General features: G+C 37.4%; 1 protein-coding gene across 4 annotated transcripts in view; it reads right to left on the bottom strand.

Moving 5' to 3' along the window:
* LOC141783772 (voltage-gated delayed rectifier potassium channel KCNH5) overlaps positions 1 to 16,822 on the bottom strand; it is a 178,619-nt gene that overhangs the window by 39,766 nt on the left and 122,031 nt on the right. For 3 of the 4 annotated variants that reach the window (XR_012597354.1, XM_074661260.1, XM_074661259.1), the window contains exon 12: positions 9,904 to 10,100. Coding sequence is in view for 3 of the 4 variants with exons in the window: in XM_074661260.1 (XP_074517361.1) it covers positions 9,904 to 10,100 (197 nt within the window). In the remaining variant the exon portion in view is untranslated. Of the gene's footprint in view, positions 1 to 9,315; positions 9,437 to 9,903; positions 10,101 to 16,822 lie in introns of those variants that run through there. The other variant, XM_074661261.1, reaches the window with a different exon arrangement.

Here is a 16,822-nt window from a genome sequence, read left to right as displayed (position 1 = left end):
CATCCAATCCCAATTTATGAGCGCAAAACTAAGAACAAAAGATCATCAATGCAGAAAATAAAAAAATTATGATCTTTTGTTCTTAGTTTTGCGCTCATAAATTGGGATTGGATGTTTTGTTATAGTAAAATGTTTCTCTTAGACGCTATTTAAAAAGGGGGAGAAATATGACAATAGAAAATATATCATCAGAGGATGGAAGAAACAGGAAATATTTTCAGCCCCTTCCCGTTGTTTTGGTGTCACTATTATTATTTCCATCCTTTTTTTTTTTCAAGAATCATGAAAGTATAGAATCCACTGAAGATCAAATATGTCTAAGTTAGTAATATCAAGCTTCAACTGTAACGGTTTAGCTGATAGGAAGAAAAGGGGACACTTTATTAGTTGGCTTACGGATAAAAACTATGATATATTTTGTTTACAAGAGACTCACTCTACCCAACTGTATGAGATTAAATGGAAAACAGAGTGGAGGGGATAACATATACTTTTCACACGGATGCTCAAATTCTAAAGTTGTAATGATAATGTATAAAAAGGAAGTAGATATTGTGGTCAAAGATACAATAATACATCAAGCAGGTAGATATATTATACAAGATATATTGGTGGATAGCCTAGAATTTGTATTAGTAAATCTGTATGCACCTCATTCTGATGATCCACTCTTCTTTCAAGATATATTCAACATGTTGCAAGAAAAGAAAAACTACATGATAAAAAATTTGATAATGACAGGAGACTACAACACTGTGTTGGATGTAGATCTGGATCGAAAAGGCATACAAACTAAGAATTATCATTCTAGAGCATATAATGCTATTTCTGGCCTCATGACCTCACTAGATTTAATTGACATATGGCGATTGCGAAATCCAAAGCAAACAAGATATACATGGAGACGAGGAAATCAGGCTAGCAGAATAGATTATTTCTTAACATCATTTTCTTTGACTCCAAAAATGAATAAAGTCGAGATTAAAGAGAGATTTAGGTCAGATCATCATCTTATAACCTTGAGCATTTGTACCACAACGTTTCATAGGGGTCCAGGATACTGGAAATTAAATCAGAAGCTATTGAAGGATAAAGAGTTTATAGATACAACAAACAAATTCATAAAAGATTTCTTTGTAGTGAATAATGATACAGCGGATCCTTTGATTATATGGGATGCTTTTAAAATACACCTTAAGGGGACACTGCATTCAATACAGCTCAAGGAAAAATAAAAATCGTTTGGAGACAGAAAAAATATTGATAGCTGAGATAGAAGATTTAACAGAACGGGTAGACAATAATACAAATGTGTCACAAGCTCTACTGGACAATCTTGAGCACAAGGAAAGAGAGTTAGAAAGACTATGTGCAGAGAAAGCCAACGTATCATATTTGAGAAATAGAATAGAATGGCTGGAAAAATCGGGAGAGATCAACCAAATATTTTTTAAATCTGCAGTGTAAAAACACTGTAAAGAAAAATGTTTTGAAGCTTGTAGTAGGAAATAAAATCATTGAAAAAACCAAGGGAAATTTTGCTGGTACAACATAATTATTTTTCAAAATTGTACTCCTTACAGAGCCCACCAGAGGATTTATTGCCTCAAAATACTAGCCCCAATTCTCAAGACGATAATACCGTAAAGTTAACAGAGAAAGAAAAAAATCTTGTGAGGGACTTATTACGCTGGATGGAATTACATCCAGCTATTAACTCCTTTGAAAAAGGTAAAAAGTCCAGGAGCCGATGGCATACCTGTAAACTTTTATCAAACCTTCTATGAGTCTGTTAAAACACCTTTGCTGAACACCTTCAACTGGTCATATAGCAAAAAACAACTTACAGAAACTCGACAGGAAGGTTTAATCTCACTATTATTGAAACAAGATTCAGGTGGAAGGTATAAAGATCCCACTACTCTAAAGAATTGGAGGCCAATCACACTACAATGTAACGATGCTAAAATATTAGCCAAATGTCTTGCAAACAGATTAAAACTAGTACTGCCCAATATTATTCATCCAGATCAGTGTGGCTTCTTACAGTGTCGATCTATCAGTGACAGTATTAGACAAATAATTGAAATAATTGAATATTATGACTCAACAAAAACCTCTGCTTTCATTTTTTTTTTTTTTTTTTTTGCTGCCTTTGAGAAAGCTTTCGATAAAGTACGTTTGGATTTTATTTATAAATGTTTAGAATATTTTAACTTTGGAGACTCTTTAATTAGTTGGATAAAAAGTAATGTATAGTAATCCAAAGTGTAAAATAATAAACAATGTTTTTTTTCTGAAACAATTAAGCAATATAGAAGATTGAAAGAAGGATGTCCACTGTCTGCGTATCTATTTATTATAGCTATAGAAATCTTAGCACAAAAAGTAAGAATGAATAACAACATAGAAGGTTTGAGAATAAATAGTTTGGAATCAAAAATATCAATGTATGCGGACGATGTAAACTTTCAAAATCAACCAAATGTTGCATCCTTTACTGCATTAGTTAAAGAGTTGAATAACTTCTCAGTAATTTCCTGACTAAAACCTAACTATGATAAATGTACTGTGCTGCGAATTGGATCTCTGAAAGGTACAAATTTTAATATCTATAGTAATCTGCCCACTAAAATGGTCAGATGGCCCAATAGATGTCATTGGTATACATATCCCTAAAGACATGGACCTTATCACGAAGGAAAACTTTGATAGAAAGCTACATACAGTAGACAGAAAATTAAAAAGTTTGGGGAATGACTAACTTAACTTTATATGGAAAAAAAATAACCGTGATAAATTCCTTAGTGATTCCTCAGTTTATCTATATCCTCATGTCATTACCTACCCCAGGAGAGGAGCTGTTTAAAAAATATGAGCAAAATGTGTTCAATTTCATATGGGGTTGGAAGCCTGACAAAATTAAAAGAGCTTATCTGTATAATGATTACAAACACTGTGGACTTAAATTGTTAAACCTTAAGGCACTCAACTTTGCACTAAAAGCATCCCTTATACCAAAATGTATCTTAAATCCGCAGTGGTTTTCAGCAAAATGATTGAGGTCTGCTCATCCTCTGTTCCACAAAGAACTCTATCCTTACCTCCAGTTAACTGCTTTTCAGTTCACTATATTAAAGAGAAAGTCATTTCCATACCTATCCGGCTTTTTGGAAGAGGCCATAGTCAGTTGGTTTCAATACCAATATCATCAACCAGAGTGAAGTTATGAAATCCAGAGCCAAGTGTTGTGGTATAATAGAAATATTTTGATTAATGATCACCGTATCTTTATTGAATCAATGTTTGAAAAAAGGAATATTATTTATAAATGACCTCTTGAATAGTGGGGGGCGAAATCAAGACTTATGATGAATTTAAAATAGTATACGGTAATGTTTGTGACCTTTTTACATTTAATCAACTCTGTGCAGCTATACCTCAGATCTGGAAAAGGAAGCTATTATTATGTACAAAACAAGTGGCATGTTACCCCTACATTAAGGACACAACATGGATGAATAAGACAAAAATAAACAAGAAAATATATCAGTTATACATGCAACATAAACACATTTCTGCTACACCAGTAGCTATCCAGTCAAAAATGGGGGTATTTGTTAGACAAATGTATCCCATGGAGGAAAGTATATGCATGTATTTACACAACTTCTTTTGATGTCTCCATTAGAATTTTACAACTAAAACTAATCTACAAATTCTTGCCTACTAAGAGAATGCTAAAAAAAATTAAAATGGGGGATCCAACAAGGTGACATATGTAGATTGTGTGAGGAGGAAGAGGAGTCAGACATTCATTTATTTTTGGTATTGTAAGGAAGTTGCATTATTTTGGATTAACGTTGAAAAAAGTGGATCTCAGTCTACAAATCAAATTTCTATAGTTGTCCTTTATCTATAATGTTTGGTGATTTAAGGGGTGATGAAAAAAAAAAAGGAAAAGACCTGAACAACATCATCATTACGATGGGGAAAGCATTTATATTTAAAGCTATAAAAAGACAACAGTTAAACACTGAACATTTCAAAATGTTTTTGAAACATCAGTGGGTTCTTGAGAGGGATGTTAATAGAAATAAAAGAACAGAATATCATTTTTGATCATGGGTGGGCTACTTTGAGTCAGGGTGAGGATTGGAGTTAAACAAAATTAATTAATAAGTAATGTCGACAAAAAGGTCAACTAAAGGGATGTAAATATGTCCTTTTTTTTTTTTTTTGTCTGTAAAATAGAATAGATAACTGTGTAAGCGAATGTGTCTAAGTGGATATCTATATGTAAGCGGGTGTGGATATAGACATATGTATATACTGTATGTGTGTGTGTGTGTGTGTATCTACACACATAGTCAAAATTGTTGGTACCCTTCCGTTAAAGAAAGAATAAAAAAAAAAACAATGGTCACTGAAATAACTTGAAACTGACAAAAAGTAATAATAAAAATTTATTGAAAATGAACTAATGAAAATCAGCTAATGTTTTTGAATTTTGGTTCAGAATCATTTAAAAAAACAAACTAATGAAGCTGGCCTGGACAAAAATGATGGTACCCCTAGAAAAGATTGAAAATAATTTGACCATAGGGGCACATTAAACATTGGTATCATGGTGTGTACCCCACTGAACATGGACCACAGAAAGCTAAGGAGAGAGTTGTCTCAGGAGATTAGAAAGAAAATTATAGACAAGCATGTTAAAGGTAAAAGCTATAAGACCATCTCCAAGCAGCCTGATGTGTTTAGGCAGTTGATCGCACGCTAAAATACCCAAGAAATTTGTCCCATTAATAATTATTTTTCTAACAATGCTAGTTAGTTCTATAGTATTCATAGTGTTTTAGTAGTAGTCCATGAGCCATTTTCTCCTGTTTGAGCCAAAGTGGACTTAATGGCAGACAACCCCGGAGGACACCAAATCATAAAAAAGTGAGACTGGAATATGCCAAAATGCATATTGACAAGCCACAAAGCTTCTTGGAGAATGTCTTTTGGACAGATGAGACAAAACTGGGGCTTTTTGGCAAGTCACATCAGCTCTATGTTCACAGACGCCAAAAATGAAGCATCCAAAGAAAAGAACACTGTACCTAATGTGCAAAATGCAAGAGTGGCGTTAGGAAAAGCGTCCTCTTCAAAAGTTGTGAAGTTTGGTAAACACGACCTCAGCTGAATGCTGACTATATACACAAAGTGTAGGTAAAAAGATGGAGCTAGTGACATCTCATGAATACGCATGGTTGACAGGCCTTGAGGTTGCCCCATTCACACTACATACATTTTTTTTTTTTTTTTTTCAAAAACCCACTATATTGTAACTCTACCGACATTGCACCGCTTTTTTTTTTTGGGAGATGACTACAAGCAAAATTAGTGGTGTACTAACACACATCTACCAATTTAAAATGTTAACAAATCATTACAGCACAGATACATCTCCTAAAGAATTTTAGGAGATGGCATACAAGAGATGACCCCCATCCCGCTCACATCCACCCCATTTGTCCCTGGATACATGCTGATATCTATTACAAACAATACCACCCCATACCCCACCCCCTCTCACAGATACATCTCATAAAGAATTTTAGGAGATGACATGAAGGAGATGACATACTTCCCTTCTCACACCATTTGTCCTGGATACATGTTAATATCGACTACGAACAACGCTAATCCATACACCCTCTCACAAACAAACATATGGTTACAGGATCCATGCTGCTATAGCCTGCAAACAGTACCAACCACCACATCATCAAAAGCCATAAACATTTTGACCACAGCACACTAAGCTTTGTTTGAACTTTTATGAGTACTGTAATAAAAAAGACACCTCTTGGATACAACGGAGTTCACATATAGGTATACAACTGTGTTTTGTTCACTGAAGCAGTATCCACAGGAGTGGGGTCTTCTTTTGTTTACGGAGCAACTGATAACATCTTGGATACAACCTACTTTTTTTTTTTATCTGACTCAGGATCAACAGTATGGGTCTTCTGTGGCAACACCAAAAAGGCAAAAACATTTTGGTCACAGGGACCAGGGGTTTGTTTGAACTTTTAATGATACTGTAATAAAAAAGACAACTCTTGGATACAACGGAGTTCACATATAGGGATACAACTGTATTTTTTTATCTGCATCAGGATCCACAGGATGGGGTCTTCTTTTTTTTTTGTGGAGCAACTGATAACACCTACAGCAGACACCTTTGGACAACTACCAATAATTAACATCAGCCCTAGGGTTACAAAAAGGTCAACAGGGTCACCAAGGGTTCACCTGTATCCCCACACACACACACGCACGCGCACGTGCACGCGCATTTCACATGCACGCGCAAACGCACCCCCTCTATACTACTGACATGAACACTTCATTTCGCTCATGTCTTGCTTTTGATGTGGATTTCCAGTTAGACTCCACAGCTATGCCAGCATCTCTGTGAGGCACAGTTGATTGAGCTAAATGATAACATCAGTGTTTGGGCTTGAAATAAGTACGTAAACAAAGTGAAACACTCATGGAAACAACGTAACATAACAATAGGAAACATGTCACAAACGGCAATGGACTTTTTTCAGACATTTTCGCACTTTCCTCTGACTTTTTTTCGGAAATTTTTTTGACATTTTTCAGATATTTCATACTTTTTTATATTTTTCTTACTTTTTTTTTTTTTTACATTTTTCTGACTGTTTTTTTTTTTTTTTTACTTTTTTCTGACATTTTTTCAGATTTTTTTTTTTTACATCTTTCTGACTTTTTTTCTGACATTTAATTGTTTCTAAATTTTTTTACTTTTTTCTGACTTTTTTTACTACATTTTCTGATTTTTTTTTTACATTTGTTTTACTTTTTTCTGACGTTTTTTTTTTTTAATATTTTTCTGACTTTTTTTTTTTTTTTACATTTTTCTTCAGACTATCTTTCGGACATTTAAAAAAAAAAAAAAATGTCTGACTTTTTTCAGATTTTTTTTTTTTTACATTTTTCTGACTTTTTTTCTGACATTTAATTTTTTCTACATTTTTTGACTTTTTTCAGATTTTTTTTTTTTTTACATTTTTCTGACTTTTTTTCTACATTTTCTGATTTTCTTTTTACATTTTTCTGACATGTTTTTTTTTTTTTTTTTACATTTTTCTGACTTTTTTGGACAATCAACACTAACGTAACTTATAAAACACCTGTCACCAACAGTCTCGAACAGCGGTCCCTGGTTAAAAATCCAGTGTTAAAAATCCTGGACCCATCCACCTTCCCTCCCGCCCACTATAAGTGATCTTTCTCGCTTTTTATACTACGTCACTAACTCTTACCGTAGCATTTATACATGGATGTGTTTACATTGCAGTCAGTACAGGATACATTGCGTGAAAAAGACACACAAAATTCAAGAAAAGTGTACCTATTGCACTCTAAAAGCCTTGCACATTATCGTGACATTTACACCCATTTCCATGTGAACGGGCTGTAATACCACTTTCCACTGTATTTATAGATCTACTTTGGAATAAATGTCACAATAAATCTACTGTATCAACAACTTTTCTGGTTCAAACTGTTATTGCTTGCTTCCACTTGGGGCCTGAACAGTGAGTTGCTGGCTATGACAATGTTCAGCACAGATCCAGGATCTCAAATCTATTAAGAAATCCAATTTCCAGCAGTGAGCAATAACAACAGTGACGAAGCAGCTTTCAGAGCAGGAATGTGGAGTTGAAGTCAGACTAAAGCTGGAGCACACAGACAGCACTAACAGTACAGAGCTGGATCGATACGCAGCCATCACTTCCTCCAGATATGGAAAGATATCTGCAGCCTGCATTTAGATAATTTCCTTTAGACAACAGCGATCAATATATATTCATGTGTTTTATTTAAATTAATATCTGTTGTTGCCAAAGACACGGAGTCAGCATTCTGAATAACTGCACTCATTAGGATGAAGAGGCCAATATATCCTCCCTAGATAGATATGGACGTAAACATGTTTACCCATACACACATACACAAACACATCTATTATGTTATGGTTGAAAGTCATGGAAAAATATGTGTTTATAATTCAAATTTCAAAGTCAAAGTAAGGAACAATAGCAGAAAAGAGTAAAGTAAACTGTATAATTGTGTATGTGTGCAGAACATGTATGCATACGGTCACACAGACCTAGACGTAGAGGCCAGGTAGATCAAATAAACACATTCATAAATTATTATCTATGAACTTAAAACACAAACAGAGAGAGTGAATAGACTGCCTGCCAGGACGTCAGTGAGAACCGTCAAAAGGGCACAGGACATAATGAGGCGACCGGTATCTATGTATAATTTATTGTGTTTGCGGCGCGCTGAGAGAAAGACCTATTGAGCCGAGAGAATATTATGAAGGACAAGTAAACAACAACTGACTTGTTATGAGAGGAAAAGCAGAAGGGAGGAAAATACGAGGTGATGTCAGGTCAGACGGCCTCTGAATGAGTGTGTGCTCAAGCCTCTACTTTTATACTCTACTGTTCTCATACAGATGGAGAGAAATACGAAAACCCTTGAGGAATTAAACTACTTTCCTCTCACTTGTTTCAACCATAGACTGACTATATAAAAAGATATGTACAAACGTGAAAACACGTCACAAACGTCAATGGACTTTTTTCGGATATTTTTCTGACTTTTTTCTGACTTTTTTTCTGACATTGTGTTTCGGACATTTTTTTTAAATTATTTTTCTTCAGACTTTCTTCTGACTTTTTTTCGGACATTTTTCAGACATTTTTCAGATTTTTCTTCTTTTTTTCTACATTTTCTGATTTTCTTTTTACATTTTTTCTGACTTTTTCTGACATTTTTTACATTTTTCTTCAGACTTTTTTCCGACTTTTTCTTGGACATTTTTTTTTTTACATTTTTCAGACATTTTTCTGTTTTTCTTCAGACATTTTTCAGTTTTTTTTCTTTTTTTTTAAATTTTTCTGACTTTTTTCTGACTTTTTATTTTTTTTACATTTTTCTGACTTTTTGTCTGAATTTTTTTCGGACATTTTTCGGAAGTATTTTGGACAATCGTCACTAACATAACTTAAAAAACATCGGCTAACAACAGTCTGGAACAGCTGTCCCTGGTAGTTTGTTGGCCCCATCCACCTCCCCACCTAAAAGCTTTAAAACTAAATTCTTTCTATTCTATGTCATATTTTACCAAAATGGCCTGTGTTGAACAATAAAATATTATAAATATAATACACGTTTTCAGTCCAAAATGGCTTCTTGTCAACACAAAAGAACCGCTGGAGTTTCATCTCTTTGCCTCTATACTTTTAATACGCTTCACTTTTGGGGAGCTGTCATGTCGTCCATCTTTATATAAAGTCTGTGGTTTCAACCCCTCTCAGATTTCCCGTCATCTCCACTTCAAGGTTTAGATGCAACAGTACAAAAGATGAACAGCTGTGTTAGAAAATATCTGCTTCTTTGTTAAAATATCAAAGGTATAAGAAGCATGTGGTTAAAAACTGAAGGAGAGAGGTCAACTACAACTCCCAGGGTGCAGTTCAGTAAGAAACATCCAATCACGGAGCTTAAACTGCTGTAGTGTGCCTCCAATAACAAAATTAAGAACATGATTAAATCATTCATCAGTTCACATCTGGATTTTGGGTTACTTTTGGTTTTATTCAATAGTTATAGAGCAGCGTTTTGTATCAACAAGGCGTTTTCTGATTTATACCTCTGACCGGCTTCTTCTTCACAACAACGGGGATATCGATCAATAAAGAGACATCCACCAAACCAAATGACCAGAATAAAACCCCATTCAGACTGAAGGTCAGGCTGAATACAACAATGCCATTCGTGTAAAAAATAAAGCAAACTTACCCGCTTGCGCAGGTTGCAGGTGAGGAAGAGGTTGCGGGAGAAGGAGTTGGCGAAGGCGGTGTAAAACTCCAGCACTTTGAGCAAGGCTTCCCTCTTGATGACGTGGAGGTCGCAGTACGTTAACGCCCTGACGTTAGCGCACGCGTGAGCCAGGGTGGTTTCCTTCCAGAAGACGTCACCAAACACGTCGCCTTTACCTGAGGACACATTTCAAGTTTCAATTATTGATTCATCGACTTTTTAATAAAGGTGACACATCAGGTAAAAACTAACAAAGCAAGTTTTTAAAGCCGTATTTTTTATATCTTAACGACATGTTTGTTCTCATCTATTATGACAGCTACAACACCACAGAAGAAGAATACAAGAGAAGTGAAGGCACAGTAGCTGGGATGTGCTAATTGAGAGAGGAAGTCTCACAGAAAATGAAATATCATTTTTATTTTAAGGGGGCTGTGATGGGTAGAAATGAAAGGACAGTGACGTCCTATGTTGTGGACCAACACATCACATCACAGTGATTGTCGGCTTAGTTAGTGAGATGTTAGAATATGAAGAGAAACGGTGGAAGACGGCAGAATAATGATGAATTACAGGACGGTGCTAATTAGCTGTACAGACGTACGTTGACTGTAAAACATTAAACCATCTGCCTCTCTGCATAAAGCACACAACTCCGCTCTTTTTCTGTCCTTAGCAACAGTTTTACCTGACCAAGTCCTTAGCAACCAGAGCTGCTGATTTCACCACCATCAGACTGTGATACCAAGCGGTAAGCAACAGCTAACAGGTACAGCGACTCCGTCAGATTCAGATCCAACAAGGAGAAAGACTTTTTAAAAACTTTGACTCTCCCAGCAGAGTGATGCTGCACCCTCGGGTGTTAACGGATGATGTGATGACAACAGTAAAAAAGAAAGCGGTGGCCCAACTGAGAGGAAAAAAGGCAGGTGGTGTCAGGTAAAGAAAGTTAAAGCTGCATTAAGAGGTAGATGGTCCAGTGCTGGATGAAGTCATGTGGTTTAGCAGCTGGAGGTTTGAGGTTTTGAGAACACCGCTGGGTTTGTCACATTGCTGCACTTTAATCCTGTCAATCAAACAAGTGCTTAACATGTTCTCTGGATTTCAAATGAATATTTAAATAAAATAGTTAAAGCCTCCCTTCCGGTGTATTTTGGCATTTCTATGATATTTCATTTTTATTTTAGCCATTTCCTGACTAAGTTGATTAGTCACCCAGTTTGATGATACTAAGAACTTCATTTTGTTGACTATACTGTAGTAGAAGCTGCGGGTCAAAGGTCATCCTCCGAGCTGCAGGCAAACTCATGCTCGGTTGAGTCTGAGCAAACTGATAAATCTGTTTATCTGTCTGTCAGTTTATCTTTCTAGTTTGTTAGCTAGTTAGCTGTAGTTCAACTTGTTGCATTAGCTAACTGAGGGGTTTTCATTGTATTTTTTTTGTTTCCTCCGCCTTAGTTTAGTGTGTTTATTTTCACAACGGCATTTGTATGTGTGCCGAGAACGGTGAACAACACAGTGAATTACACAAAATCCCACCGTCAGAATGAACACAACACTCAACTCTCTCACTCACTCTCTTCTTCACCGTCTCCTCCTCCTTCTGGAGATAAATGAACAGAAAGCAGCCGATACTGGAGGTTTGCGGGCCTCTAACGGGTCCGGACGACGGGGAGCACAACTTTCAGCTCATGACAAAACCAGAGAAAAGTCCCACAAATGAATCACAGTGTGGCCCGGTGTGGTGTGGCTGGCGTGTGGTGGTGCGGCTCCTCGGTGTGGTATGGTGTGGCCGGCGTGCGGTGGTGCGGCTCCTCGGTGCGGATGCAGCCAGACGGCCGCCTCGCCAGGAGGAGACGGTGAAGAAGAGAGCGAGTGAGAGAGAGTCGGTGTGTAATTCATCTAAACTGGGTTGAAAAACGATGAAATGTGGTTGCCGTGGTGATGAATTACGTCTGACTATTAACCACACCCCCGTTCTCCATTTGAGAGAGAACATTAACCAATAAACAGGAAGTAACACTGACTGGAGGGGGGGCTTTAGATTTTACATAAGGACATTTTTTTTTCCATTTTATCCATTTTCTCCTACTCTGATCTCATCTTTTCCACATCAGTAGGAGATTTAAATTTTTAAGACGAAAACTCAGAAAGCATTTCGCCTGGAGAGCACTCTCTACCAATCAGCAATAATACGTAGAATGGAATATAATGGTGCTTCAGCACTACTTTTCCCTGAAGAGAGTCGAACTCTGGTTGTGACAGACACCAAAAAAAGTAAAATCTGGGCTAACAAGGAGTCACATCTGTGTCAAACCTGCCACAACCATCAGCTCAGCATTTCTCTGAGCTGACCTGGATACGATGTGACGAAAAGCAGTCCACGCCATCCACGGGCTGTCACAACACCCCGAGTAATAGACGTATCCGCCACGCCGTCGCAAAATGCCGACAGAGCGTGTGTGTCACCGCGAGTGAGTGAGTGGATCTCATCTCGACAATCCCTCCTCTGCGCCACCCTGAGGGCCCCTTTCCCTCCTTCGAACATCCAACAGTGAGTCAGGCAGCGGGCCTCGTCTGGAATGAGCTCCCCAGAGATCCGCAGCTCCCCGCCAATTAGCCGTGTGGATGTGGACGCGGTCACACGAGGCCAGGGGGTGGTGGATGTGGTGGTGGATGTGGTGGTGGTGGCTGTGTGCACCGAGTGTGACACTTACGGGGGGTTAAAAAATCACAGTTAGGATTGGGTGGGAGGAGATGGATAAATCTGTGCCGTGACCCCGGCCGCCAGGCTTTGTTATGCTGCTGGTTACTCATCCACAACCAGAACCAGATCCACTGCTCATATTATCACTGCCTAACTGCTCACAGCGACTAAATGTTTGATCTACGCTGTTATACACTGAATATGACGTATTAGAAGGATCCTGTACCTTCTCTTATGTACTGGCATAACATGTATGTACTAGCAAGTACAGTACTAGTGTTTATCTCAGTTTACTCTTGCTTACTATATCGATGTTCAGTTTGGTTCGTTACTTTATTCCTCAAAGTGGCCCTAACACTCCGTTGTACCGTCGTACCATAGACCTACAGCAATGGTAAATAAAAATGAAAATGTAAACAAAAAACAGTTATTCATTTCCATTTTAAAAATCCACAGGGAGCCACTGGAGAGGAACTAAAGAGATGCATATGGCTCCGGAGCTGCAGGTTGCTGACCCCTGTTCCAGACAATGAAAACAGGTGCAGGTGCCCAGCAAGGTGACCAGGGTTCAGCAAACCCAGCTTCAAGGTATTTACAGTACAGTTTAAGGAATCACATCCTGTCCCGCATCCCTTTTAATCCTGAGCATTTAATGCCCATGTTGTTGGTTTCAGCTGCCACATTTTGGGTTCCGAAACAATTTATTTTTGGACGAAATGCTCCTAACAGTTCGAAATTAGGTGTGTGAACCGGAACAGAAGCCGTTCCATGTTGGTGGTAAAAAAGGGTATGAGACCCTATGAATAATCATATTGTATATATCCGGACTAGGGCTGTCAATCAATTAAAATAGTTAATCGCAATATTTTTTTTATCTGTTCAAAATGTACAAATATGCTGCTTTATGCAAATGTATGTATATATTTATTATTGGAAATCAATTAACAAAACAATGACAGATATTGTCCAGAAACCCTCACAGGTACTGCATTTAGCATAAAACAATATGTTCCAGTCATAACATGGCAAACTGCAGCCCAACAGGCAACAACAGCTGTCAGTGTGTCAGTGTCCTGACTTGACTATGACTTGCCCCAAACTGCATGTGATTATCATAAAGTGGGCATGTCTGTAAAGGGGAGACTCGTGGGTACCCATAGAACCCATTTACATTCACACATCTGGAGGTCAGAGGTCAAGGAACCCCTTTGAAAATGGTCATGACAGTTTTCCCTCACCAAAATTTAGCGGAAGTTTGGAGCGTAATTTAGCCTCCTTTATGACAAGCTAGTATGACATGGTTGGTACCGATGGATTCTTTAGGCTTTCTAGTTTCATATGATACCAGTATCTCAAGCTTAAAAACTGAGCCCGTTACCACCTAAAAATCACAAGTTGCGTTAAAGAAATTAGTGGCGTTGAAACAAATCTGCACTAAGGCGTTATTGTCGTTTTAACTTTGACAGCCCTAATTGGAACATAAAGAAACCAAACTAGAATAAAAGGGGACCGAAGGTGTTATCATCTTCTAACGTCTACCACTAAGAGAGATCCCTGTTGTGGTTATTCATAGAAGTGCACTAGTTTAAAATAAACACATTTTGTTGTGATGAGGATCAACTCTCAGTTGACATCCTGTCGAATGTGGAGATGACACTGGATGCTGCTGTATCCCCATCAGCAGAAAAAGAAATTGCCTGTGTGCGGGCGGGTGGGCGAGCGGGGTGTGCACCCTCGTTTTGCTTTATCTCACATTGCAGCTTCAACACACGTCGGTCCAGCAATCTCAGGCTGATGCTTTCAGCTGGCGTGCTGATGCTGCTGTTGCCCCCGTCAGGCCATTATCTCTGAAAACTGAGTGGGTGGAGACGCTTATACAGCTGCTGTGACACAGACCCACCAACAGCAGCATCTTTATTGTACTAAAAGTACTACTCTTAGCATTTGAAGAACCCTTTTTTTAATAATTACAGTACTTCCAGACTGCACAAATGTTGTCCCTGCCACCGATGAGTAGCCGCTTTGCAATATGTCCAGTTTTAGACACAAACTGATGAATGATTAATAAGTTCTACTCAGAATGTTCACTGTAGAAAACAGTAACAAATAGGTTTAATGAGCTCATTCTGTTCCCAACAAGAGGAACTTGATCTGCCTGAAAGAACCCAACATGATCGGCGTGATATTAATCATAACCACTTATGCTAATGAGACCATTAATTAAGATAACTGATGTATTAATTATGTTGCTGCGTCTGGTCTTCGCAACATATGGGCAGTGTTTCCCCTCGAGATGAATAAAGTTTTATCTTATATGAGCTTCAGATCACAAGTTAGTTTGTAAAAATCCTTTTTTTTCCAAGATGCAAATGTGTGCAGCATGGTCCGTTAAAAGTTGATGAAATAGTAGTTGCAAGTAGATGATTTATTACGTTACAAGTAGTGAAACAATAAAGAATAACAAATAAAATGTGGCACAAAAAAAGGCTCTTTTATAACTTTTTTTCTAACCAGCGGGAGTTATTTGAGATGAAACATTTGACTAAAAAAATACTGTAAAGCCCTTAAATTATCAGATAAAGATTATTGAAATACAAACTGTACTTCTACCTGAGTTGTTCCCAAATCACAAGCCTGAGACTGCCTGAATAATAACATGATGCAATCTGTAATTTTCCTTCAAACTCTGCTCATGACAAAGTATAACCACTTTTCTCCGGTTGAGTGGGAGCTCCACTTTAAAGAGAAACTTTTCGCCTAGATAATCAACACATTCTCATCCCAACTCGTCACATACTGATGCTTTGTCACTTTTTGGTTGTAGTAAACATAAACTTAATGTTGTGAATTAAACAAAAACACTTACTTAGGTCAAAAGATCAACTTAGTTAGGTTAAGGCAACAAACTACTTAGTTAAGTTTAGGAAAATATCAACTTGGTTAGGTTTAGGCATCAAAACTACTTAGTTAGGTTTAGGAAAAGATCAACTTGGTTGGGTTTAGGCAACAAACTACTTTGTTAAGTTTAGGAAAAGATCAACCTAGTTAGGTTTAGGCAACAAACTACGTTGTTAAGTTTAGGAAAAGTTCCACTTGGTTAGGTTTAGGCAACAAACTACTTAGTTAGGTTTAGGAAAAGATTGATTTGGTTAGGTTTATGCATCAAAACTACTTAGTTAGGTTTAGGAAAAGATTGACTTGGTTAGGTTTAGGAAAATATCAACTTGGTTAGGTTTAGGCAACAAACTACTCAGTTAGGTTTAGGAAAAGATCAACTTGGTTGGGTGTAGTAAAAGGTCAACTTGGTTGGGTTTAGGAAAAGATCAACTTGGTTATGTTTAGGAAACAAACTACTCAGTTAGGTTTAGGAAAAGATCAACTTGGTTAGGTTTAGGAAAAGATCAACTTGGTTAGGTTTAGACAACAAACTACTCAGTTAGGTTTAGTGCCTTAACTAAGTGCCTTAGTGCCTTAACTTAAGTACGGAAGTAACCTGGCACATAAACCAACGTTGACTTCTTGAGGCTTGAAAATAGTCCAGAAACCATTGATGTGACGCTGCATTGGACCTGCTGCGAAGTAAATACGCTTACTTAAATAAATAACAGGAAAACAAACAGCAGGCCTTAAAATCCAAACCAGCTGGATCCATTTGGCTATTCAACTGGTTTATGTCATGGTTTGAATATCCATTAAAGTATTCTTTATGTTATATTAGTTTTATATATCATGTACGATATCTTCAATCTTTGAACTCTCCATTATAGACTATTAAATATGCCAAAAACACATTTACAAATGAAATATCCGATCACTTTCCACTTCCGGCCTCTTCTCATATACGTAGCATTCTTGGGTTTCCTCAGCAGGTTTATTTTTGTTTAAAGTCGCCTATTTCTATCAGAACTTGGATAAATTGTCGGCCTTCTGGCAGCACAGCTGGATAAACAGACGACCACACACCACCAGCCCTTTAGTCTGAATTATCTATTGATGATTTCTGCTCTAGAGAACATTCACTCACCCTCTTTTTTTTTTTTTTGTTTTTGCCAAAATGATGAGCTGATTAATTTCTTAATCCATTATTCATGCTCGGTTATGAGAAGGGGAATTTAGTCTGGCCCTTCTATTCACACAGCAATATGTTCTGGCCCCAGCAAGCAATATACGTCAGCGGTGAACAGAAGGAGA

Source organism: Sebastes fasciatus, chromosome 15 (genome assembly GCF_043250625.1).
Source record: "Sebastes fasciatus isolate fSebFas1 chromosome 15, fSebFas1.pri, whole genome shotgun sequence".
NCBI classification, from domain to species: Eukaryota; Metazoa; Chordata; class Actinopteri; order Perciformes; family Sebastidae; genus Sebastes; species Sebastes fasciatus.
Note: the sequence above shows the minus strand (reverse complement) of the source record. Positions and strands in the feature narration are given on the sequence as shown.